This window comes from Colius striatus, chromosome 2 (genome assembly GCF_028858725.1).
Source record: "Colius striatus isolate bColStr4 chromosome 2, bColStr4.1.hap1, whole genome shotgun sequence".
Taxonomy (NCBI): Eukaryota; Metazoa; Chordata; class Aves; order Coliiformes; family Coliidae; genus Colius; species Colius striatus.
Window position 1 is genome coordinate 99,183,024 of NC_084760.1, and position 27,744 is coordinate 99,210,767.

Here is a 27,744-nt window from a genome sequence, read left to right on the forward strand (position 1 = left end):
GTCCCGCCTGGGATCTTGTGACTCATTCCTTCAGGTTCTTTCTTCCTCAGAAAACTTCCTGTTGTTTCCAAACATGCACGTTACCATTTCAAACTTCCCTCATTATTTTGGAGAAGTACACCACAAACACGTGTGTCAGCATTCTTCTGTTCCCCTTACAGGGTTTGCTTTAGTTCATCGTCTACCATTTGCTATGTGAGTAGGCTACTTAAAAATACAGAGCTTCTTTATTGCACTCCTCAAGACCTCTGTGCTGCACAAATCTTCAAGTGGAAATCCACATAACTAAAAGCCAGAATATATTAAAAAACCAACTCAAACATTAAGATGCGCAAAACCACGCATAGAAATGGGTTTCCCTCACAACTAACCGGCGTTTCTGCCTTGCTGGCGTACACATGGGCCGACTCCTGCTCCCCCTCTCGCTCCCCAGGGCGGCGGCGGAGGCTCCCGGTTGAGCAGACCACAGGTTGCCGGAGAAACGGGGGAGGCCGCGGGACACCACCTGGCAGCCGCTGTCAGCAGGCCCCGCTGGAGAAGGCGGGGACACTGCGCTGATCTTTGCTTCCGCCCCCTGATCTGCTCCCCGCGCCGCCGCCGCCTCTGAAGAGTGCGAGCTCAGGCAGGGCGTTCGTGGCAGTGCTGTGCTCGGCCGTGGAGAGAGGCCTGGACTACGCGGGAGATCTTGTGGGGCCGAGCCGGAGGAGCGGGCGGAAGGTAGCGCGGGCCAGTGGGTCCTGGACAGGGCCCCAGAGGGGCGGGTGAGAGGCTGGCCGGGGATGGGTGAGACCTCGGATCCGAGGCAGCGGGTATCCGATGTGAAAACCGCACCAGCTACTCCCTTTTCCCACCTTTTGACCTACCGCGCAGGAGGCAAGTGGCGTCAGGCCTGCCCGAGGTGTAAGCTTTTTTGCCTGTCGTTTGCAGGGAGATAACTTTCACGAAGTTAGGTGGCATTTGTAGGACTAGTGAAGGCTCAAGTAATAACCATGTTTCGTTTCTTATGCCATAAATTCCTTGTGAAGCGAATCGAAAGTCATTCCAGCAATTGCAGCGTTTCCCAGAGTTGGAAAAAACTGTTTATAGTTTTTGTTTTTACACTTGTCATCAGCTTTGGCATCCTCCCTGTTTAGATTGTCTGCTCTGATGCATTCTTTACGATTTATAAAAATACCTTTGTAAATACCTTTGTTTATTAGGTGCAAGTACTTTTCACTGTCAGAAGGTTAAATCTTACAACACTGCATGAAAAGCAGAGGACGTGTTAGTTCATATGCGAGGAAAGCAAGGTGCAGCTTTCCTCAGGACTTCCCCAGGAAGCCAGTGGAAGGGCCAAGCACAGCACCAGGCTCCTACCTGGCTTGCCCTTAAATCACTGCTGCCCAGGTTCTGCTTTGAATTGTACTTTGTGAAGGAATTAGTGAGAAAGTTTTGCAAAAAAGCTTTTGCATCAATGGATGTAAGTATCACATGTGAAAAATCTTTAAAGCACTTTTTGTAGTTACTTAGGCCAGCCCTCAAGCTTAGGTTGAATGATTAGCTGGGAGTGGGCTGTGGAGGTAAAAGTTGCCAGAGTTGAGAGGGTTGTTAAAAATTAAATTTATGCTTCTGGCATCCAGTTTTGTAACTTGCATAAGTTACAAATAAGGGAGTAGGATACAGGTAGCTAATTGTTAGTGTCCAAAAGAAACATATGCTGTGTCAGCAGGCCTTCAAGAAGTAAATGCATTCAAGAAAGATTTCATCACTACCTACTACAAGTTCTCCCTAATGCTTGATGAGCCCGGACAGGTAATTTTGATAACGAGCATTGAGTGATACATAGCTGAAAGTGATCTTGTCCTGACTTGGTTATTAAGACATGCACCCCCGTTGTGTGTTTGTATCTGAGTATAATAAACCAAGAGTCATCTCAAAGCTGTTCTTATTCTGTGGAATTTTGTCTGTAGTGAAAATTAGTCAATGGCCTAGTTTTGAATAATGATTTTATGTATGTGTGCATATTTCATTTTGAAGTTTTAAGTTTTCTTCATTATCAAGTCTTTTGGACCATCATGACTTTTTTTTTGTAACTAACGTTTGTAATATGAAATCCCTGTTTCTTCTTACTATAGAAGAAGAATTGGTGTAAGATTTGTTAATATATTCTTGCTTCTATTTGTGGAATTAGTAATCCAGTGTAATTTTTATTAAATAGAAGCAATTTTTATTAAATTGGGTGTGCTTCATACATCTTAGTCGTTAACATAATTTTCATTTAGGTATGTATTTCCTCAACTGTACATCATGTAGATGCTTTTCAGGTGATACTGATGCATGTTTCACCTCCTACCATCATGTCCCAGGTGAATAAAAGGTCAGCTTGAGTAAATCAGTGTTGAGGAAATACTTCATAATACATCCATTATGAATTAGAGAGTTATTAACACATGAAATTGATTAGTTTCTTAAAAGCTGTAGTTATCTTTCAATTTTACAAAACTTTGATAGTTGTTGCTGGTTAACTGTTACAGTTGTTGCCCAAACCTCTCATTGTTTTTTGAAATCTCAACACATTTTGCAAGCTGGGAGACAGCCTTCTGTGTACATCAGCTCTGCCATGACTGCAGCATAGGGCATTCAGGGGGGCTTGCAGTCTGGGTTCAGAGCCATGCCATAGGAGTGGGCAAATGGACTTTTGTTTATAATGTGTCATGGATCAGAATTACATTGCATTTCCTCCAATTAGCCTTAATGGCTGAATCAGCAATGTCTTCACTGGCTTTATTTGACTAAGAAAGGATTAACTTTGAAACCATCATAGAAAAAAGGATATGATGTGTAGTGAGTGATCTTAGAAGGGACAAATAAGCTACATGCAATAGTGCTTTTTTTTTTTTTTTTTTAGGGTTCTCATTTTGAGGAAGTTGGCAAGTAGGTTTGGTGATGCATTAATAATTGCATGTAAATATATGAATGTACATCTATTTCTGGCATATAGGAGGTAGCATTTGAAATGCTGTGAAATGCAGGAGGCAGCTGGGGTTTTTTGGTCTGTGCGAAGTGAAAGGCCTTCTATTGGTGAAAGTTAAGTTGATTTGAGGTTTTCTATTTTCTGCCCTGGCTTCTAGGGTTCATGAGGTAGTAGGCAGATAGTGTATGGTTTCATAGAGGCTGTCTCAGATTTATAACAAAAACAGAAACCCTTCTTCCTTTAGTAGCTTTTTGATTTTTTTTGGCATGAGATTAATAGTCATCTGAGAATTTCACCCTTGGACATCATGCTTCACTTCCATTAAGTTTCTTATATTTGTTTTGGTTAATTCAACGTGAATATTCAATGTTAAATTAAAAGTTTCTTTAATGAATCACTTTGGGCATTTGAGCTGACCACAAATAGAGTCTTGCATTGCATAACGTGTGGTTGCATAGAAGATTTACAAATCTTTATTGTAAAAAATTATATTTAAAGTGATTCTATTGGGACTGTCTGCAAGAAAAGGAAAGAAAGGAAGCTGTGATCTCATCCTTGATGCCATTCGTTTATGAAAATTAGCATACAAGGTGTGGAATCAGGAACAACCTAGAAAGAGATCTTTGTTCCACTTAGGATTGTGAATGTAGTCTGGAACTGATATTACTTGCTGGTTTTGAGGTAGTAATGTTTTTCTGCATTTTAACACTTGCAATTTAGTGCATTGAATAATTAACAGATTTCTTCCTTTAGCACTTTTTTTAGAGCTATTTGATTGAAAAAAATGAAGCCTACAAAGCTGCACTATTGGATTTTGGGTTGCTTTTCTATGGCAGTATGCTGTTGGTGTACTTCAGATAAATTCATTCAAAGGTAAGTTATGCTTTAAAAAAAATCTCTGGCATCTCTTTAAGTTCAGAGCAGAGTAGTTTAACTTCTAATGAATGTAAATTTTCTTCTTCTATTATGGGCTATTTTTAATGTGTTACTTTTCCCTTAGTTGACTGGTAAAATGAGACATTTACATTAATTGGAGGAGTGAGGGTCATGCTTAAGAAAGGCTTTACAGTAATTGTAACTGCATCAGCATGAAAGAGTGGAAGTTAAATTACATTCATTGTACTTAAAAGCTTTGCAAACTTGCTTTAAACTGATACTTGTTTAGACTTGTGACATAGTAATGACAACAATCAGAAATAATTTGGGGACTTAAAATAACCATCTGTTACACTGTGTACTACTTCTAATCTTTTTTCCCTTGCTGTTTTCTCAGTTCCAGTAACTTTAAATTCCTTTTAATACAGCATCCCAACTGGGGGCTGTATCAGTGCTGTACAGCCTTTTGGTGGTTATTGCGTTTGGCAAAATCAGAGTTTGAATGCCAACAGGCTATGGGAGAACTCATGTCCTAAATCACACCCTTCTGTGGTAAAAAGTTCAAATCCTATTGCATCATGTTAGCAAATGAATGGTTCTCCTTTCTTGCAATGTTTTGGCAAAAGAGTGGTTAAGGGTGCTCAGTTCAGTGCTGAACTTCATCTAATGGCTACATTGCAGCAAGTTCTTTGAAGTTCTCAAATATTGTGAAAGAAGCTATAAACAACAACCAACTGTAAGTCATCATAAAGATAATGGCTGAAAGTGTTAAAAATGCTTGAGGAAAAATAGATTTGTCTTTCTTTCTTCCATGACAGCCACCCTCATACCTGGAACAAGCTGTATCTGGCTCATCATTGGCCAGTGACTGTATGTAAGGTGAGATATTTTTGTAGTTTTGTTCTCTTTTACCCTGACAAAAGTAGCCTTGGACAGTAAATACTTGAAAACGGGATGAACAAAGCCTGTCAAGCACTTACTTTCTTACGCCCTTGTATCTCTATAAAGGCTTCTACTGCCCTTGGTGCAACTTTTTATACTCCCCCTGCATCCAGAGTAGCAGTAAACAAGACAGGATTGTGGTGTCTTACAGATGCAATAGTCAATGTAGGACATACTGTACTCTGAGGCTTAATTGCTCATTGATTGTAAACTTAACCCTAGATTTTCACCAGACTCTGTAAGGACACTTCCCTGCTTTGTGTACCTGAAGAGAGCAGATTAGTACTTAAACTATCTGCTGCAGGACAAGTTTTAGTGTTACAATGTTGACTCCAGTGTTTTAATGCTAAGCTGTCAAACATGGAGGAAGAGAGCTATAAAGCTGTCATGGTAGGTCTCTCTGAGCATTTTTGTGTTTGAAGGGTTGGAGTCAAAAATGAACTCACCCTTCTAACACATCAGTCAGAAGTACAACTAAGAAGTGTGCTAGTTATTTCTGTTTTGGTATTAAATACCTACTACCATCTGATAAGTAGAACATTTTTCCTATGCTTAAAACACTCAAAGACCTCTTCTCATAAAACTAAGTTAAAAAAATGCTGTGCTTTAAAATGTAAGATGTGATCTGATTTACCAACACAAGGATGAAGAACACTGTGAATAGAAGAAGCTTCAGTTTTGGGCAAATATGTTTGTACCAATAAAGATCTCAGTTCTGAGACACTTGGTTTATGTATTATAATATTAGTGTCTTGGTTTTTGTGCTTTAGATACTTTTTTGTTTCTCATTCTTGTTTCTGGAAGTAGGTATAAGAGCTGTAGCAGCAAAAGCCACATACTACCTAAATTTCTGAGGAAAAGGAGATGTACTTCACATTAGTTAAATGTATCAACAACAAAACTCAGACTGAGACCAAGGAGAGGCTGCTGTTCCAGTTTTGTTTGCTCTTTGAGAGGGAATAGGGGCAGATTTCTTGCAATTTGTGTCTAATTTTCTGCTGAATTTCACTTCTAAACTAGTCTAGTAAAATAAAGTTGTGAGTATCATGGAAGCAATAATAACCCTAGGATTTAACTACTGACTGCTGCAGTGAGACAGTGAAGGAGGAAGAGAGATGTTCTTCCTCATCATATGATTAGAAATTTCAGTACTACATAGTTGACCTGCAGTCACATGTCTGCTAGAAAGATATCTGAGCTAAATTCATAGACCTCAGGTGATGATTAATTTAATGTTCTTTTAATAAATTGTGCCTGTGGTACAATGTATTGAATGTGTTGAACTTCATGTGGCTAATTCATGTGACACTTAAACTTTCAGGTCACAAATTAATGTAGATCCTGTTAGGTGGAAATAGGATCAAGTCAAGACTAAGAAGAAGGACTTTCACCCTTCTTTTTTATGGTCAAGAACTTAAAAAGAGAACTATTATTGCAGCTCTTTCATCTTGGAGATTGCAAGAAAAAAAAAATCTTCTGTGGGTGTTTCCTTGTTAAATGGGGTAAAATCCAGCACAAGTTTGTAGGCTTGTTCCTCCTCTGTTGAGAGTGGGAAGGATGATAAAGAAATGAGTACTGAACTCTGCTGTCACCCCTCTTTTACTGTACGTTTCTGCTAATGAAATGAAAGAATCAAACAAAGGACAACAGAATAGGCTGGTGAATAGAACAGCTGAATTCAAGATTGAATATAATGTTAAGCAGCAGTTTATTTTTTTTTCGTAAGATATAAAAGGTTTCCTAATTTTAGGATTGGCAATAATTTTATTGCAAAGGCTTAAAAGAAGAATAGAAACAGTAGTTTCTTTGGTAAAAATAGAAGTAGTCACATAATATAAAAAGAATTAAAGTGACTAAGGTGAGGACAGTACACTTTTGTGATTGAGCATTCGATCAAAAAAATCCTTAGATAAAATAGTACCTTTGTTTCTCTGTATATTAAGCTAGGTGTGTCAAAGTGAGTCCAGCTGTTGATATATGCAGTTTTTGAACAAAAGAAATTTGTGGGGTATTTTTTCCTAAATGCCCGTGTAACTTACAGAGAACTCTTAATCTTTCCCTCCAGCTTCTCTGTCAATAAGGTTTGGTTTAGTTGTTTTTTACAAGCCTTTACTATATTTAAGGATAAACACATTAAAGGTTTTAGCTCATCTGCTCATGGTAGAGAGTTGTCCAACAAGAAGTAAATTTGTTATATTTCTTTCCTCGCATTTGTTTTTTTCAGTGACCTTATAAATTTGGTCCATTTATTGATTGGTTTTACCCTAGAGGGCGTGGGGAAGGAGGAAGAGGAATAATTACATACTATATGGGGAAAAGAAATTGAAGAGGTGAGCTCTCCACAGTTTCAAAACTGAGGGTTTTCCGTATCAGTTGTGATGTTTCACTACAAAATAATACTTGAAATCTGTCATAATTAAACAGATGGCCTATTTTAACTGAATGGCTGAAAGGGAGAGCCAGATTAAATATTTCACTTCCCAGAAGCTGACTTTTTATTTAAATTTAGTGTATCTTTGTGTAATCCAGGAGCACCACCCTCTGCTATATACAAGCCACCATACCAAGGGATTTGTAGTGTAGGCAGCTCTACAGCTAACATTTCTGTGACAATTTGATGGTATTTCACTTTTCAGTGTGTTTCAGAGATGAAAGGAGCTTCCATGTTTCTGACAGCAGCTGGTCTGAGAACTGTGGTTAAAGATTAGGCAAGGAGTACAACTGCATTGTTCTTGTTACCACTCTTGATTGAGCAAGCTGGTTAACTGTCAGGTGGTTTTTCAGAGGTTGATGTGTTAAGCTGCTGGCTATTTGCTATATTTTAGGCTAGATAGCTGAACCTTTTCAGCTTCACAAAGCTTTTCATGATAGAACTAATATTGTTTAGGCATTTGCAGTGTGTTATTGTTGAAAATACTCCTTTCAGGAGAAAAACTGTTGCTTGGTTTACTTTGTGGTAAGAGAGGAGAGGAAGGAAATGGGCACAGAACAAGAAAGTATTGCAGAGCTTGCAGTTTTGCTGCCACTGGCCTTTGGCATGTGGAAGGCAATTAGTGAAATTACAGACTCTACTCTTTACATTCTGCTCTTGCTCTGGCATCACCAAAAAGGCTTTGTGGCATAATTAAGACAGGACACAGAGACAAAAAGTAAAGCTATTATTAAAGGGAAAGAAAATCTGAGGAGCTTGTTGTTTAATTATAAATGTTTACTAAAAAGAGCCATAATTACAAAGCAGAGTAATCAGGGACAATACAGTAATGATATTCTGTGGTGTTTGTGGTATGTTGACCCTGGCTGGATGCCAAGTCTCACCAAAGTTGTCCTATCACTCCCCCTCCTCAGCTGGACCGGAGAGAGGAAATATAACAAAAGGCTCATGGATCGAGATAAGAACAGGGAAATTATTCAGCAATTACCATCAAGGGCAAAATAGACTCCATTTGAAGAAAATTAATTTATTGCCAATAAGAATAGAGAAGGATAATGAGAAATAACTCAATCTTAAAACGCCTTCCCCTCACCCCTTCCCTCTTCCTGGGTTTCTACCTTTTCCCTCCAGCATTGCAGGGGATGGGGAATGGATGTTACAGTCAGTTCAGCATAGATTGTCTCTGCTGCAGCTTCTTTTCAGCAGAGGAGGAGGACTCAGACTTCCCACCGCTACAGTGTGGGGTTTCTCCCGTGGGAGACAGTCCTTTATGAACTTTTGCAATGTGAGTCCTTCCCACAGGCTCCAAAACTGCTCCAGTGTGGGTCCCTTCCATGGATGCAGTCCTTGAGGAACAGGAGGCTCCAGTGTGAGTCTCCTAGAGGGTCACAAGTCCCGACAACAAACCTTATCTGGCATGGGCTTCTTTCTGTCCACAGGTTTCCAGGTCTTGGCAGTAGCCCGCCCCAGTTCAGGCTTCCCCCAGGTTCACAGTCCTCTACAGGCTGCAGGTGGATCTCTGCTCCTCCATGGCCTCCATGGTTGCAGAGCAGGGCCTCTCTCACCATGGGCTGCACCATGGACTGCAGAGGAATCTCTGCTCCAGCACGTGGAGCACCTCCGTCTCCCATTCCTTCTTCACTAATCTTGGTGTCTGCAGAGGAGTTGTTCTCCCTCCTTGCTTCTGCTGCAGTTTGCATCCATGCAGTAAATTCTTCCCTTTCTCCAATATATTGATCACAGAGGCATTACCTCCAACAGTAATTAGCTCAGCCTTGGTTAGAAGCAGGTCCATCTCAGAGCTGACTACCACTGGCCTTATCTGATAGAGGGGAAGCTTCAAGCAGTTTTCTTTTTAGCCCCCTGCTACCAAAATCTGACCACACAAACTCTCTCCACTGCTCTAAATAACATGTAGGCTATTTTTCCTGCATTATCAAAAATTTCTACCAAGTACTTTTTGTTATAGGAATGTATATAATCTTTACTCTCCATATCCTTGTCTCTCAAGTGAAAATATTAAAAAATACATTCTACCCACTTTACTTGGAATAAACGCCTAATTTCATCTCTTCTTTGTAGTTCTTCTTTTTAATCCAACAATAAAACTACTCCTGGATTCTTAAAGGTCATTGTGTGCTTGTCTAATATTACAGTTGATTTTGATGGGTTTTATTTTAATGGCTCTGCACTCCTTGAAAAGATGTGGTGATCAGAAAAGCAGAGAGAGCTGACACTTGGATTATGATAAATGCAGATTTAGTTCCATTCATTTGACATGGAGCCTTCTGTTAGTCTTTATCTTAATTTAACACTGCCTGTCAGGATGCCTCCTGATGTTCCCTTGATCTGCTTCAAAACTTTAATGCCACTTGGTCTCTGCTAAGTGACACAATTCATAACAGCCTCAAGTAACCGGAGTGCACCTCTTCCTGATTTGGGCAAGCAAAAGTTGTCCTGTTTCACTAGGCCCTTGGACCACCAGTAAATGAGGACACATATAACAAATATTCTGCTTTTTTTGTTTTCCACAGATGAGTGCTAACGATTGTCAAGATCCTCCAGAGTACTGGACAATCCATGGACTGTGGTATGATCATAGAGGGATTTTATTTCATCCTGAAAAGGAAAAATCCAATTTTGTACTGAGTCATTTAGTGCTCTTTTTGAGGGCTTAATCTGTCTGTTTTTATGATTCCTTGAAACAAATGTCTTCATTTTGTTGGAAATCAAAACCTCATGGTTTGGTATGAAACTGAAATATACTTCCATATCTCATGACTTGTTGAGCTCATGCATGCTTGTGGCTTGAAGTATCTTAACACAAATATTGCAGAAGTACAGGAAAAACTAACTTGCTTCCAAGGAGTCAACTCACTGAAATAGTCAAGGCAGCAGTTCAAAGATTTTCCTGATAAATACTGGGAAAAAATCAGTTTGGGAGCTGAGGCTATGCATCCTGGAAAGATGAACAGCACTATGTCTAGGTTTCCAGTGAGTGTCTTGGTGATACTTGTGGAATCATCACTTCCGTGATGATGGTGCAGTGATTAAAGAGGTTAATGTTGTTAGTGGCATCATGTGCAAGACACTTTAATATCTTTCACTCCCTTTGTTGGACAGAGTGAGAGGGACTGAAGGACCTAACAGCATCTGCATGGGAAATGTTTTGGCAATGATTAATGTCCTGAATTTTTACTTGTAAAACACTTTAGAAACTGATGGGTTACTTGCATTTTACATTAAAATCTCTAGCTCTAACCATGCATATTTAAAATTCAGAGTAGTGAGATAGAGTAGAATGCTGTTAGTTACCATCAGTGAATTAGGAGGCATCTTTTATCACTTCTATTTTTCTTCTCTAGGCCTGACAAGACTGAAGAATGTAATAAAACATGGCATTTCAATGTCACTGAGATTAAGGTATGTATTTAAAACAAAAAGTGTCATAGCATGAAAGATGATCAGGGGAATGGAACATCTTTCATACGATGAAAGGCTGCGGGAACTGTGTGAGTGTCAGGAGGTTGGGGCATCCCTTTTTTCTATGGTAGCTAGCAACAGGACAAGGGATAATGGGATGAAGCTGGAACACAAGAAGCTCCACTTAAGAAAAAACTATTTTACTGTTCAAGTGATGGAGCAGTGGAACAGGCTGCCCAGAGGGCTTGTGGAGTCTCCTTCCTTGGAGGTTTTCAAGACCCGTCTGGACATGTTCCTATGCAACCTGATCTAGGTGAACCTGCTTCTGCAGGGGAGTTGGACTAGATCTCTAAAGGTCGCTTCCAACCCTACAATTCTATGATTCTATGGTGCTACTAAGCGGAACTGAGTGCAATTACTTTTGCACATCCTAGGTGCAAAATTTGTTGCTTGTTATGTATCACTCTTTAATTTTGCAGAGATACGTTCTTTTAAGGGCTCCACAAATTCATTAGGTACTTCTGGTGCTACTTGAAGTTGCAATGCATGTAACCAGTAGCAGCTGTTTCTACTTGATTTTATAGACATGGGGTTTGACCCTATAAACCACATTCTCCTTAAAAAAAAGTCTGGAGAACATAAATGGTGAATCTAAGTGGCAAAAAGTACCTGTGAGGAGAAGGTTACAGGCAGTCCATGTTCTCTGTTCCATTTTCTACTTGAAAGCTAGAACAGAGGAAATAAGAATCCAGGCTACATTTTTCTTGGCTTTCTCCCAGGGCAGTAGTGGGATTTTTTTTTGTTTTGTTTTTTTAAAATTTTTCTTGGTTTTTTGGTTTTTTTTTTAAATAAAAAAATCTCCGTATTCCTGAGTGACCTGATCTAGGTGAACCTACTTTAGCAGGGAGTTGGACTAGACGATCTTCTCTTCCAAAGGTCCTTTCCAATCCTTACCATTCTGTCATTCTATGATTTAATTCAAATTTGTTATAAACAGAGATAATAGGGTTGAGATAAGTGTGAAAGTCTGTGTGATGGAACAACTTCTGCAGGGACACACAGTTGGAGGAAAGTCTTTTTCTGTGACTAAATTATTCCATAGAGTATCCTGAAAGATGAGGCTTAATTTCTAGAAAATGTATCAATGTTATGTAGATTGTGTAAGAAATAGGTTTTCTACACTGAAGGTCCATAATTGTGATATTTTTAGGATCTTATATCAGACATGAGACGCTATTGGCCTGATGTGCTTCATTCATCCCTGAATCGCACCCATTTCTGGTGAGTACAAAAAAACGTTGAAGTATTTTTGATACTATTTTATAGAAAACTCCATCTTTAGTAAGTAATTCAGGTAAGATCTTGTACTTGAGAAGCAGTGACCAGCAGGGCATTGAAAGCAGTGTGTCTTGTCAGACTAACATAAAAAAAATAAATGTTTTCTTGTTATAGCACCTGTCAAGTGCAGCTGCTGAAGCAGAAAGCTATGGCAGAGGTTTTGGAGAAGTGAAACTTAATGAGAAAAATAATGTGTTTCTTCGCTTTGCACCCAGGGAGGTGAAAAGGCTGCTGTTGACACATTTACTCTGAATAGCAATAGCACTTGTAGGATGTCACAGCTAATTGCAAGAGCAACTTCCAGGCTTCTTTTCCTAGATAGCTTTGTTGTGTTGCTGGCCTACAGACCTTTCCTTTTGAGCTTTCTCACGGAGAAGGAAATACTAAAATGGGATGCATTGGATCATCCTAGCCACTTCTCTGTAGAATTTTCATTCTTAGCATCCTAAAATCCCATCTGGGAATTTATTTAGAGATGAGATCAACCTGCTTGGCTAGTGGGAAGGGGGGAGATTTTGATCTCCTGTTCTCTGTGTTTCTCTGCTTCTGAATAATCAGACACTTGGACCAAGGAATGATGTGGGTGGTATCTGAGTTTGCACAGGCTTTTGTTCCAGTGCATTATTTTAGACTAAAATCAGTGGCTATTGAAGTTAATTTGCTAAGCCATTAGCTGCTTCAAACAAGGTATCAATATGAAATTTGTTCTTCTGGTTCTGTAGTGAAAGTTGTTTCACCAGATGGGAAACTAGAGGCAGTAGCATTTAAAGCCATCTCAAATATAAGTGCCCGTAAGCTTTCCTTTGCGTGACTGTCCCCCTTATGTCACTAGGGAAAACCTTTGAAGGGAACGTGTGTCTTTTAGTCTTGGCCCTGCTCTGCAGAAGACATTTGTCCTCACTCTTAAACTAATTCCACAAGTGTCTTATGGCGACCTAACTTGTAACTGTCAGAAGCGTTATTCTCACTTTCTCATCCCTCCACTTCTCTGTTCTTGTACTGTGCTGGGGAGAGCATGACTGCTTCTTTCTGTGGTAGCAGAAGTTTATGGCACGTTAAACTGTTCCTGGAATTAGAATAATAAAAATGTGCCATAAATCTAGCACCTCCCATGCCCTGACCACCTACCTGTTCATAAATACAGGTGCATGCAAGTCCTTATTTTACAGAGTTATTTTGGTAGGCAGCAGGTATGAATTATCAAACCCTTTACCTTTTCAGTTAAAGGCTGGCAAATAGCACTTATTTAAATGCCTGGAAATATAATTAGAAATCTTGTAAAAGCAATACAAAAATCACATTATAACACTCTAACTAATCTTTTGATTGACAGAGTAATTTACTCCCTTTCATTAAGGTGACAAGAGTATTGTAATTGGTAGCAGATCTTGCAAACACAAACTTTTAAGCCAACTGAAAGCCAGTAAGGTCCTGTAGTACATCTCCCTTAAGTTAAAATTACTGTATTTGCTTCAAATTAAAAAAATAATAAATCTCTATGGTGTAAACCCCCTGATTATAGCAGAAATAAGGATCAGAAAATAAAACTGTTTACAATTTTCCTTGGTGTCAACTAAAGGTTTCTTAATCAGGTGAAGAGCATGACTGGTGACAAGCAAATGGATATTGAATGTCTTATCACATCAGGGTTTTAGCAAGACTGCTGTAATTTTGTAGCACGTTTCTTCTTAGCTTTACCTCCTAACTGTATCCCTGGCTTAAGAGGTGTAGTGGGTCTGGGATGGTAGTGATTTTCCACAGCAGCTCTTGCAGTGCTGTGCTTACTGTTGATATCAATATTATGACTACCACTCGCACAGCATCAGGGCTGTCCCTCCAGCATTCCTTCCCCACCTTCACCCATAGCTGTGGGTGGGCATGATCTTGGGAGGGACCATGGCCAGAACAGCTGACTCAGGCTGACCAAGGAGATATTCCATACCATATGACGTCAGCTCAGTAATATAAACTGGGGGAGAGGAGCAGGAAGGGGAGGCAAGACTCATTTCTGGCCTTCCAAAAGCCACGACTACACGTGCCAAAGCCTTGCTTCTGGGGAGGTGGCTTGACATTGCTACTGATGGGAAGTAGAGAATAACAGCTTTATTTGCTTTTTGCTTCACTTCCCGTGTGCAGCTTTGCTGTTTCTTTATTAAACTGTTTTTATCTCAACCCACGAGACTTCCATCTTACTTTCTCCCTTTCCCTGGCTTGCTGAGGAGGTGGGAGATAGAGCGGTGTGGTGGGCACCTGGCATCCAGCCAGGGTCAAACTACCACAAGAGGGAAGGTAAGGAACCTTCTTGGTTATTTTTAGGATGGCTGCTGGTGCTTCTGTAAAGGCAATTGCACATCTTTGTTCACCTTGTTAACTTGTGGACTGTGACGATCACTACTCAAGAGTTTGAACTGGTGAGGATAGAGTGCCTTGATACAGGATAAAGGGTTATATGTGCTTTGTATCTCATAATTTAACTGAAACTATCCTTTTGTACTAGTTGAAATTTTTATTTGATTAAAAAGAAATATTTAGACCAAGATAATTCCCTTCATGAGAAGTTTATACGTGGGATACAGAAGAAGGAAACAGTATTTAGCCTGTACTGCAGCTGGGTGTGTAATCTTCTATATTTTATGAGTAGTACATATTGTAGTTTCTACAATCTTTGGACTTACCTGGTATGCTCTTGACTTTCTCATGGATGTATGACTTAGTGTTTAGAGGAACTCTGACCTTGTACATAACAGGAAGCAAAATATTTTTGAGGTTCAGCTTCCTTTGCACACAGCTGAGCTGTTCCAATTTAATTCCTTTGCATTTCTTCAGTCTCCTAAAACTTCATTTGACGGACTTAACTTTGATATATGCAAATGTAAAATACATTCTTAACAGGACCATAGAGAAAACAGTGAAGAAGGATGAGTTACATTGTTGAATCCAATCTAGTGCCCCACTTCTGTGTGCCTGCCAAGGTACTCGCATCCTACAAGGAAGAAAAAAAAGTATTCAGCAAAGTTCTTGACAGTTAGGACATGTGCTCTGTGCTAGTGCCTAGCTCATGAGTATGGTAGGTACGGAAGGATAAATAGCTGTCATGAATGCAGGCAGCTGTGTTGGCAAGTACGATTAACCTGTATTATTGTGGTCTAGGACAATAATGTTTCTCAGTGAATAACATTGAGATACTAATTATTTTGATTAAAAAACTTTTTTTTTGTTTTTCTCAGTTACTTGCAGCGCCTTCATTTCCTTACTGCTTCAGTTTACATTTAAATAGAAGAAGGTGAAATTTCACATGCCTGTACTGAATGGTGAGAATTAGATGCATCTGCATAATTTTTTTTTCACATGATTGTGCTGAAAAATAAAGGAACACTGTTAAGTGTCATTTAAATTTCAGTAATTGTTTTGTAGTGACTCCAAAGCAACTGTCCATTCTGGAAGCTCACAGGACTGATTAAAATACTTGAGCCTGTACTTGGCTTGCTGTAGTTGATGATATGTGAGCAGTGTCTGTGGGTAGCTCTGTGTATTTTCACTTGAGATCTCCACAGCCCCATTTGCATGGGCCTTATGATCTATGTGAACTAGACCAAACCACTCCAATAGCAGTTCCTTGTTAGCAACAATGTGCTGCTTGAGCACTATGAGATCTTTGGCCCTCTATTTCTACCTTCTTTATAGAAACAGCAGGACACTTAAATAGAGGTGCTGTGGAAAGCCTTCAGAGGACAGGCACAAAATTTTACCATTAGTTTTACACACATGTATGCATATGTTCTCTGAAGAAAAATTGTCATCTTATTTGCAAAGCCTCCAGGTTACTGCTGTTCCAATAGCCCCTTGGATTTGACTATTATCTGCTTCTGATCCAAGCTAACTGCTCAATATCTCTTGCTAATTTTACCACTAAAAGAGCTTTCATTTTCTTTAAACTGTTGTCTCTTTTCATCAGTAATGTCAAATACCTTGTTGGAAAGTCTGCTCCTTAGCCCATGTAAAGTGGACTCCTCCAGGCAGTAAACAATTCACTTAACATACAGTTGTGTATTACAGCCAAGATGAGAACTCTCTACAAGGCTAAGCTGGGGAATGTATAAGAAAATCTCCTAGTAACCCATCTTCTCCCCTGCCTCAAATCTGTTGACACCACTATTACTTTATTCATTCTCTGTTCAGGTGTATGAATGTATTTAGATGTAAACATAACTTTTTAAAGTGTTTTCATTCCTTAAGAAAAATCTGAAGTTTTTATTTGAGTAGGTAATTCAAGGACAGACTGTCAAGTGAATAATAGTTCTCCTTTTACTTCTCAGTTTTTCTGTGAGTTACTTAAGGCATCATAAGATCAAGGAGTAGTGTGGTAGTGGCATGAATTTGTGATTAGATTAGATAGCTTTTTGTGTATATCTGCGGAATTGATATCTGTGTAATACAAGTGACTCCTGAAAATTTGAAACAAAAGAAGGTTAAAAAAAAAAGACACCATCACCCCTCCAAGTCTGCAGATGGTCTTATTAAAGATTATACATTTTAGGCTTTCAATAGACTTCTGAGTTGGTAGGAATATCTTTTGAGTGTTGTTCCATTTTTTGTCCTATTTGAGTTTGTCTGCCGTAAAATTGCAGTAATTGCATTCATTTGCACTCTGTTTTGTGGTATTAGAAGACTTGATGATGGAATAGCAGTGTCACAAGGCCTGAAACATAACAAGTAGCAAGGCCTATGAAAATAACTGCCACAGTCTGAAGTGAAAGTTGAGTCTTATTTTAGCAGCTTGTGCAGTTTCACTGTTCCAACAAAAATAACCTAGTCCCCTCAGTTCTGAAAAAGTTTTAGTGCTTTGGAAGTGCATTGAACATAAACTCCACTAGAACTTATATGAAGTTTAGAAAAATTTGTTCTTTAGGAAAACTGACCATTTGGACCTCCAGACATTTTTGTAACTGAGAGACCTTTGTGTTGTAAGAGCATGTTTACTTCATAATTTCCTTTCATTTTTATGAAAAAAAACTGATTCAAAGGAGACAGCTTAAAAAATTCATCAGACACCCAAACTATTTGAGCTAATTTAATTGAAAGAAACACACAGTCAGCACTTTTGACTTGATAAAGTTTTGGCACACTCTTGTGACAAAGCTCTCTTAGTCAGCTTTGGAATGAAGTAATGTTTTATTCCACATTGGTATATAACTTGTCTCCTCACCTTGCAATGACCAAATCTCAAAAAGATATCTGAAAGTGTGGGAGGAGTGTTATCCTTTTAGTGGGGTAACAGGTGAAAGGCTGATCTATAAATGACTTCTGCATAAATTCATATGTATCATTTATAGAATAACAGAATACTGCTTTAGAATTTCTCAGGTCTGTAATAATACCAAAGTAATTAGACCACCCTGTCCCTTATCTTCTACATCTCTTAAATTAATTTGAAAAGTCTCTCTTGCAGCTGCCAATGTTAAGGACGACTCATATATCTTTAACACGACATTGTCTGAAAGAGTGTTTTCATAGTCTGATGTTACAAAATAAAATGAGGGACTTCTTAGACTTCTACCTTACTGTCCTTATGGTCCAAAATGTCTTAGTAAATAATTCTACTAAAAATATATGAACGTTGCTGTAATGGAAATCATGGGAGTGATCTTTGTCGGTTTTGCTTTTTGCACGCACTGTATTTTTGGAATGCAGGGTCCTACTTTTCACATGATTTCAGTATTTAAGTATACTGACTAACCTGTGAAGCACATGTATCTGCAAGCAGTGTTTTCTAAAACTTAAATTTTGCTTTCCTGTAGGAAACATGAGTGGGAGAAACATGGCACTTGTGCAGCCACACTTCAGATCCTTAATTCTCAGAAGAAATATTTTGGTAAAGCCTTAGAACTCTACCAGCAGGTTGATCTTAATGGGTACGTAAATGAACTGGGTATTCTGTCTCTTTTTTCAAATAGTTTCTAAAAGTTTCAAATCTATTCTAAAAAGAACTCTAAAAATCTGATGGCAGAAGGGAAGTGGGTATTAGTGTGAATCATTTTTAGTACAGGAGTTTAGAGCAAGGGTTGTCTACTCTGAGAAGCACATCTCTGGTCACATCAGAGTCTGTGAAGTCAACTGTGTTCCTCTTGGCATCATTTCAGACAATGTCAGCCAGTAAATTTTGAGAAGCTGTGAGCTGTGTCTTGCTACTGAAAGCTGTGGTACCTGTAAACTTTTAAATCAAATGACAAAATCCCTGAGACATCTGAGTCATACTGAAGTTGAAATGCTTGTGTTTAGAAAAGACAGTGCTCTGCTCAGAGGAAAGGACAAGCTGCAGGTAAAACAGTGCAGAACATCTCAGGAAAAGGCTGAGAGATAACAGCAAGAGAGGATGTCCTGAAGGGTGGTGTTTGGTCGCTGCAGACAGCCCTTTGCTGTCCTTTCAAACAACCCTGATGTTAAACTTGCTTTGTCCTAGAGGCTGATTCCTCCTTATGGTTCCAAAGCACTGGTCATTCAAGATACAGAATCCCGGTGGGAATATTAAGTTGTCCAAGCACTGTAGATTGCCATTTTCTGTGCAGATGAATGGCAGAAAGCAAGAGTCCTTTCCTGATCAGTGCTTGGTAATGGTGGGAGAATGTTTGACTCAGATTTATCAGCTGTGAATTGTCTTTGTGTAATAGGACAGTGTTGGAGAGAGGAAGTGAGTTCTTTCATATCTAGAAACATATCTTAAAAAATCCTTTGCATGTTCTGTCAATGTCTCGTCCAGGCAATCTCCTAACAAAGTCTCATTCACTTTGCATATGCACAAACAAAAAATGTCTTTCTCCCACACCACCTCTTATTTTTGTAGATGTTTTGTAAAACTTAATTAGATTTTTCTAGATGCAGCACTTAAAAGCATGTCATATGTAGTATTAAAATTAATAATGTCTGGTGGGTCAATTGCCTAAACAGCTGTGATAGTATGACTAAAACATTTTACAGATGGCACAGTGACCAATTATGTGACTTACATGTTGTAATTAATTGCTCACAGCATATTCTCCAATGTAAAGATGAACATATTTAATCTTTATTGAAAAGAATAAAAGCTGCTAATGTTCTAATTGTGCTTCATTTACAATTGAAAGAGGAAAATTAATGGTAGGGATGAAAAGATTTTTTTTTTTTTCATTCCAAAAAGGAAATAATTCAAAAGAGGATGTCATGCAGGCTCCTGTGATTGACAGAACCTCATCTGTTTTACTGGCCTCCTTATATCTAGTGTCAAATGACTATGATAAGCAGGTAGACCTTGGAAGGGTTGAACATTATCAGCAGTCATGGATTAAATCCTGCAAAATGCTGAACATTCCCACAACTTATGGAAAAAGCTGGAACTTGAAGACTTGACATCTGTTGAGTCCTAAGTCATCTTGTCAGCTTAAAAGTGTGGACTCCTCTTGGGACTGAATCTAAAGGAAGGAGTATATAGGCTAGAGGTTCTTGAGAATTACCTTACTTCTCATGTGAACAACCTTTACTCCTCAAAAACATATTTATTAGGAGATGTTTGTGCCCTGATGTTGATGTTGATTCAGATTCACCATGAGGTCTCTCTCCAGTGTGCTATGCTCTCCAATCCCAGCAAGTGCACCCACAATCCTAAAGCAACCTCACAAGCCTGCCTCTGTACCTTCCTGGTGGCCAAAGCACAGGGGTATGCCTCAACGCAGGGGAAAGGAGGAAATTAAACTGAATGCCCTACCTGGCACTCAATGGAGCATTCTGAAGCTCCAGCAAATAACAGTAATATTGCCCTTTCTCATAGCTATGTCTGAAGACTCAACTCTCTCATCAAGTCAGATTATGATAGGGACGAGGATTCATTCTGACTCTGTCGAGTTGGATGGGAAGTGGCCTTTCAAAAATGGGGAACCTTTCATAGATCTGGCAGAGGATGGAAGAGAAGTTTCCCTTCACTATAATACTTGCCAAGTTCTCACTTGTTATCTATTTACCTTGTGAAGTTGTGTTTGCATAAAAGAACCATGGAAAAATATTTTATCATTGTTTCAGTTGTCTGCTGAAAGCTGGGATAAAACCAAGCAGTTCATATTACGAGGTAAGAGTCAATCTTTTCTAAAACAAAATCATGTGTATGTACTTTTTTTCCAGCAGGGGTCAAATAATTTCTAGAAAATAAATGATTTTTTTTTTAATTGTATGGTTCTTTAACGTTGTGCTTTATCTAAAAGTTTTTGTCAACTTAGCAAGTGTGGGCAGTGTTGGATGTGCTCATGACTTTCTGATTTATATAAGCTTTTTAATTTTTCAGATGACTGCCATAAAGGAAGCTCTGACAAGATTTTATGGTGTAACACCAAAGATACAGTGTCTTCCTCCGGAAGAGGTAAAAACCCAAACACATATACACATTCCCTAAACTCCCCAAAACCAAAAAACAACAAAAAGTTGATGGAATTTTGTTTGATTGACTTAAGTGATAAGCAATTTTTACCAAAAAACAAGAACAAATATACAGAGAAAAATCTTAAGCATGGTGAAACTAGTGTATATGGCTCTTTGTAAATTAGATGTTACTCTTGGAGTTGGGTTCATAAAAACATTGCTTACATGCCCACACTATTGAATTTATCTTATGGTGCTGTTGCCATAGCCTTTTCCCAGTGCAGAAATATTATTACTGGAGGAAATGCCCATTCTTTACCGTTAGTGTATTCACTCAAAGTGAAAGCACTGGGTTTTACAGGTCTCTGTCTTAGAAGATTTGAGCTGGCATCTCTTGCATGAATGCTGTGACCACTATGCTAGAGGTGTTGCTATAGCCAAGTACTCCTTCTGCTAAAGTTCAGTTGTTATATAGCAAATTACTAGAATAAGCAAGAGAGAACTGAATGGAGCCAGTGACTGTTTACCTTGACAGGGGTACTGCCTTTCAACAACAATCTTCCCTTCACTGGACACGGCTCATGTTTTGCATTAATCAGTTACTCAATGGACAGAATCCATCAGAAAGAAAGCAGCTCAGAGGGTTGTCTCTGAGATTGTTCTCAAAATCCCATACCTAAAGAGGTACCAAAAGGCATTTTGAGTTTCACTGTGGTTCAAGATAACTATAGTGTTTCCTTTTGAGCCAATAGTGTCTAGAATTTAGATTTCTTTCTGCTTTTTCCTTGCTGGTGATTGTACTGTGAATCATGATGCAGTAGAGAATGTGTTGCACATAGAGAGTGTGTTATAGTATAAAATACAAGTCAGCATATCTGAACTAAAACGCATTTGAAGGAACAAAATCATATTCTGAAGAATAACATGGATTACATGGGTAGGCTACATAGCTGTTTCTTTCCTTTTTCAGCTAGGTTACTCTGCTTTTTTTTTTTTTAAAGGAAAAACCAAAATACTACCAAGCCTGCAAGATAGCTTTTCCTTTAACAAGTGGTTCTTTATTATTTCATCTCGATAGAAGTGATTTGGTACAAAACACTTGACAGAGTTATTGTCTGTACACAGATGACTATTTTATGAAAACTTGCCAAGATATGGTTGCTGTTGGAGTTTAACAGCATATCTGTTGTTGGCTCATTTGCTTTAGTAGTGCTCTGAGGTTTTTATACTCAGATGTTTCTTCATGTGAAAAGAATTCTAGGTTACAATTATTTTTTAAATGTATTTTTGTGTTAGTTTAATTAACAGAGGAATATGTGTTGAATGTGGGTTACACACTCACCATCTCTTGATGCTGAAGAAATACAGAGCTAACCCAAACGCCAGTTTCTGTCTCTGTTCACTGTAGCTCTGCCATGCTTTTAGTACAATTAGGATACTGTTCAAATTATGTCAAAGTAATTTATAGCTTGTCTCTCCTGTGCTTAACAGCTGCAGCTAAAGAGTAATAGGAGAAAAAATACCTCACAGTTATTTAAAGATAGCCCTGTGCAGACTTCCAGCCTTATTGATGCCTGAAGTACATTTCAGGGGTACCAACAAAATCTCAACCCAAAACCAAAGCAAACCAATGACAAAACTCCCACCACAGATACTTTTCTCTTGTACATCTGTTTTTGTGCTGCTTTGTAGTTTTAAAACCAGTTCTTTTCCATGAGCTTTTTGGGGGATTTTTGTGTAATCATCTGCCCCACCTAAAAGGCTTCCATTCCTGCCTGCCTTGTTCATAGCAAATATTTTTCCTCTTAGTCTGTCCTGTTGTCCAAAAATTGTTTCTGCTACTTTTGACAGGTTACTTCTTTATTCTTTTCAGTAAAAGCTATTACAAACACAAGATTTCTCTCTCTCTTTTTTTTTTTTTTTTTTTTTGAGAATTTTCTTTGCCTTAGTTTCCATCCTCATCCAAAAGAGTTGATGAAAGGTGGCTTTCAGGTCACACATACCTTTCGATATTTACAAAGTTCAGCCACAGCTCATCATAAAGGTGAACAGCTCTGCGTATGGTGCAGTTAGTAAATGCTAAGATAATGTATCACAGCGTTACATTATGAGGCTTACAATTTGGGGAATCTGCCTAACTAGTTACTAAATTATGTTGTTGGAATGCTTGTTCCTTAAAGACAAGTGTATGCTGTAAGGTGTTCAGAGCGGATGCCTCTGGTACCTGTCTCCTTCATGCTTTTAAAGTGGCAAGTACACAAATAATAACTACTGGATTCTATAGTTAAGGCAATATATCTGAATATATCTGACTTATTTTCTTCTCATCAAGCTGATCTCGTCTTTCATGTTTCTAGGGTGAAAAAGCACAAACAATCGGTCAGATTGAATTCTGCTTCACCAAAGAACTGCAGCTGAGAAACTGTACAGCGCTGAAGGGTGAATCCTACCCAGTGCAAGCTGACTTGAAGCTTGGAACTGAGGAGCTCTCTGTCTGCAATGATTCTCTCCCAACCTATTATCCGTCAGAGGTCCAAGATCACAAATGAAGCCATAAAAGTTAAAAAAACTTCTTAAAAAACAACAAAACCCAAATCCATGAACATTACACCTCGGAAAGCAGTCTTAGCAATATTATAAAGCCCTGTTGATATCACGGGCATGCTGTGAACATTTCTGCTGGAAAACATGCTTCCCTTGCCATTGCAGAAGAATGGTCCATGTTGTAATATCAGTTACACATTCTGAAGTGTTCAGCTGTGGCTCTGATCAGAATGTGTTTTACAACTTTGCCTGGACTTTTTGGCTCGCTTATGGTATGAATGAATGTTCAAGAGAGAACTATGACTTTGTAGTTTCACTTGCAGTTCAGTCTGCCACTTCAGCCACTTTTCTTTTTTTCCAGTGAGTCAGGGAAATTTAATCATTCTTTGTTTTGAAAGGATGCTTGTCTCTCTGAGGTGGCAATTTCTTGAGAAGAAAATATAATAAACAAAAAGACCTTAGATAGACCTGTCTGGAGGTCCTTTCCCAGACGTATTTACGTACCACCTTGCGCAAACTTGCTCCCCAAAAGTGTTGAACAGATGCTACATCCTCTGAGGCATTAAACCTCTTCTCCCTTGGAGATCACAGCAGACCAAAGATGACAATTTTGCATAACTACTTAATGAGATAATGTCCCCCAGATTTTGGCGCTTCTGTCTAAAGGACCCGGGAAGACTGTATTTGTAGCCTTTACCTATTCTTTGATTGATCTTGCTCCAGTAGCTCCATACAGTACTGATGAACAACCAATCTTAAAGTTACTTGCTAGTACAGGAAAATGTTAGGCCCTAGAAATATGTTGTTAATGATTTCTGTTGTATTTGAACATTTAGCATTACCACACAAGTGTGTCTGCACTGTTATTTAAAAATGAGATTGTCACATAATCTCTTTGTCCAAGAAACAGCTTTTTATAGATGAAACAGTAAATATTACAGGATTTTCAGTGTTAAATACAAATGTTATAAATAGTACATCTCCATCCCATAGCGACAATTAACGTGCCACAAAGTTGGATGTTTCCGAAGACCAAATTTGGATGACATCGTTTACACAGCATTGTACTGTGTCTCATTGTCATTAAAAGACAGACAGTTGTGGCTCAAGGAACCACTTATTAGAAGAATATACTGTGAAAACATGAAATGTAGTGTTAGCAATGAATTTTTTATGCCTTTTGTGGTTTAGAAACCATTCATGTTTACTCTCATTATTACTTATTGATGTTTCTCTACAACCTTTCATTTAAGGTTCTATTACCTTGCCATGCCAGAGTGCTGTGTGTTTTTTAGTCCTTTCTGTGGAAACTCAGATATTTATTTTAACAGCTAAGAAATTAGTATGATTTGCACTCTGTTGTATCTGTATTTCAATAGCACGAAGGCTTCTCTTCCTAAATTTGTCTTCCTTCCCAAGATTAATACATGAATGTGTACTAGTATTAGTATACTGATGGTGTTCAGATCTGATGTTTTCGTAGTAGCTATGATATTGTCAGTTCATACTGAACATGACCAGAAGAATCAAAATTCTTCATCCACTCATTTCTGCTGTCATCTTTTAAGCAAGAAGAAGTAGTAAGATTGAACTAAAATGATTGAGAAGACTAGAATGTTCTTGGGTTTTGTGGAATATTTTTGAGATCACTAATATATGTTTCTTTCTAGTTATGAAATTATCTTAGCCTAAAGAAAACAGAGACTTGTTGGGAATAATGCTTTTCTCTGCAAGGGAGCGGCCCAAGGCTCTTGTACTTTTAAAAACTCTCTAACTCTTTCAAATAGAGTTTAGACAGTGCATAGATTTTGAGTGGACTGCATAAGTTCAAACAACTTAAAATGAATATTAATTTGCAGTTTCCATCGTAAGATTGGTTCTTTTTTTTTTTTTTTAAAGATACAAGAATCACCTTTTCCTCAAAGCTGTACTGTATTTTTAATGGTTTAGATTTTTTTTCCTTTGAAGTCCCTTGTTCTCCTTTCAAAGCTCTCAGACTATAGTGCCATATCTTTGCTTGTTAAGCTAATCATCAGTAAGGGAAGTGGAAACAGAAGTTGGTAATTACCATGAGACCATCTCACAAATGTCTTGCTCAGTGCTTTTCAGTCACCTGATTATGAACACACTTCTTAATTAGAACAATAGACTTCGCAAAGTCTTAGAATCATAGAATGGTAGGGTTGGAAGGGACCTGTAAATGTTATCCAGTCCCCCCCCCACACCCACCCTCGCTCAAGCAGGTCCACCTAAATCAGATCACTCAGGAACACATCCAGGCGGGTTTGGAAAACCTCCAGAAAAGGAGACTCCACACCCTCCCTGGGCAGCCTGTGCCAGGGCTCCCTCACTCTCACAGGAAAGACATTTTACCTTAAGTTTAAATGGAACTTTTTGTGTTCCGGCTTCGTCTCATTACCCCTGGTCCTGTCACTAGATATTACAGAAAAGAGGTGTCCCATCCTCTTGACATACATCTTTTAAATACTTGTAAATATTAATGAGGTCCCTCCTCAGTCTTCTCTAGGTTGAACAGGTCCAGATCCTGCAGCCTTTCCTCATAAGGAAGATGCTCCAGGCCCCTATCATCTTGGTAGCTCTTCCCTGGACTCTCTTCAAGTAGTTCTCTGTCCCTCTTGAGCTGCGCAGCCCAGAACTGGACACAGGACTCCAGCTGAGGCCTCAGCAGGCTAGAGTAGAGGGGGAGTAGAACCTTCCTTGGCCTGCTGGCCACACTCTTTTTCATGCTTCAATCCCAGGATGCCACTGGCCTTGACCACAAGGACACATTGTTGGCTCATGCTTAGTTTATTATGAATCAGGACTCCTAAGTGTCTCTCTCTCTGCAGAGTTGCTCTGCAGCAGGTCTGTCCCCAGCCTGTACTGGTGCATGGGGTTGTTCCTTCCCAGATGCAGGACCCTGCACTAGTCCTTGTTGAACCTCATGAAGTTCTCTACCCAACTCTCAAGCTGGTCAAGATCGTGCTGAATGGCAGCACAGCCTTCTGGGGAATCAGCCAGTCCTCACTATAAATGTTGCTACCTTGGATGAACAGGTACAGTATAAAAAAATGCTATAAAATCCTCAACAACATGCTGTACTGCTAAATGAGTGATTGTTGTGTTTGCCTTTTTTCTGCAGCTCTTTTAATTCCTTGGTCCTCTTCACAGTTAGAACTTGGAAACAGTGGTAGCATTGGTTCTTGCACAGGCTTATGCTTAATGGAAGCTCAGATCAATAACCTTATTGTTTTTTAATTGCAGTATAAATTATCTTTTCTTTCAAAAAGCCAAATAATGCTTAGGGAGACAAAATATATAGTATGAGTTTTCTGCAGTTCAAGCATAATACATTAATTTAAGCAAAGCAAACAACTTCAAATAGGTACAAGGAAGGGGCACAGACACTTAACAGCGTTCACAGTGTGAAACTAAGGTAAAGCTGAGTCTTGCAAAATAGTCAGTCAATGCAGACAAGAGTCAGAAATGAGCAGCCTCTGCAGTAGACAGTATGGTTTCCATGTGTTTTTTAATCTCACTTTCAGTAAATGTGAGGAAGCTGATAAGTTTTAATACTTTGAGAAAACTGCATAATCTGAAATGATAGAGAGAAAAGGAGGGAGACAGCACAAAGCCAGCACCAGCAACCTGATACTGGGTCAAAAATGACTGATGAATGTTAAGGCAAAGTTGGCTAAAAAAGCTTTCACAATCTTATTTAAAGTCCTGTTTAAAGGGACATATGTGAAGTACTGCATTTGCCTTAAAACCACACCCACATTATTTTACCAATGTTATCATAGATTAAATATTCTCATTTACTATGGTTAATCTTTTAAAGTAGCAATAAAACACAATGGTTTACTATTATTTCTTTTTTGACAATCCCACGTGCTTAACTTCTAGGAAGATACAACTGTCTTTTAAAAGCCTACTGACTGATTTTCACGAGGAGAAGAGCCAAGATGCTGTAAAATTTGAAGTGATGCATTTCAGGGATGCATTAAGGGCTATGTCTAACTGTGGGCAACCAGAGGAGCAGATGAATGAATGAGGTAGTACTGGTTCAAACCCAAGATCATGTCCAGCCCATTATATTCTCTTTAGCAACAGCTCCCAGACAGTTACCAGCTATAGCAATTGCTTTTCATCAGGATGTATATAATTTCAAGGGTTGGATTAACACAATTGAAATAGAAGAGGTAAACAAAGGTATATTGGGAGCCTTAAAATTTGCAAAGTGTTGTTCACTTCCTTAAGCAAAATGAAATCTGTCAGCCTTGAAGATTCAGCACAGCCTGGGGCAGATGGGGGCCTTATTATTTTCTGGATCATTAAATAAATCTCAGCAGGGGGGGTTGTTTCTGCAGTCTCAATGCTCCAAAACACTAGTCAACTCCACAAAGGGACTTAGCTTGTTTATACCCTTTTTCTGTGTGCTCTCATGCAAAATGCATAAGCATGCCTTTGTGTGTAGCTTAGGGCTTGGGCTCTCTGTCCCTTTTCCAAGGACAACCCTTCATCCTAAACCAGGAGCGTGAAATATGAGATTGGAAAAAGCAGCTTCTACTTGGTTTCTTCAGGTAGCTACCCATGCACATGTATATAATGTTTAAGGTAATGTCTGTCTCTCTACCAGCAGCCAGGTGATCTGCTGCTACCAAGAGGAAGAGGAGGTGGGAAAAGCAGAGAAAACTTCTGTTTTTAGTAGGAGCAGTTACTGGTTGCCCTTGCCCAGCTGATGGGCAGAGCTACCTTTACAGGCTGACATGGAGGTGGCACAGGCCTCTGTCACATCCCCTGTCTGCTTCCTGAGTGGCTGATGAGTGCTGGGTTGTTGCTTCTGACCCCAGCC

General features: G+C 39.0%; 1 protein-coding gene across 2 annotated transcripts; it reads left to right on the forward strand.

Moving 5' to 3' along the window:
* Positions 1-541: 541 nt before the first annotated feature.
* RNASET2 (ribonuclease T2) lies at positions 542-26,759 on the forward strand. Of its 2 annotated transcripts, XM_061991601.1 has the most exons (11): positions 542-717; positions 1,709-1,791; positions 3,707-3,826; positions 4,648-4,708; positions 9,737-9,792; positions 10,568-10,625; positions 11,836-11,906; positions 17,762-17,875; positions 20,013-20,058; positions 20,272-20,346; positions 22,703-26,759. In XM_061991601.1, the coding sequence occupies exons 3-11, from the start codon at positions 3,738-3,740 to the stop codon at positions 22,892-22,894; spliced, it is 762 nt and encodes a 253-aa protein (XP_061847585.1). In that variant the 5' UTR covers positions 542-717; positions 1,709-1,791; positions 3,707-3,737; the 3' UTR covers positions 22,895-26,759. The 2 variants fall into 2 exon arrangements, with proteins under 2 accessions (XP_061847585.1, XP_061847584.1); XM_061991600.1 differs by lacking the exon at positions 1,709-1,791 and having other exon boundaries at positions 544-717.
* The last annotated feature ends 985 nt before the right edge of the window (positions 26,760-27,744 follow it).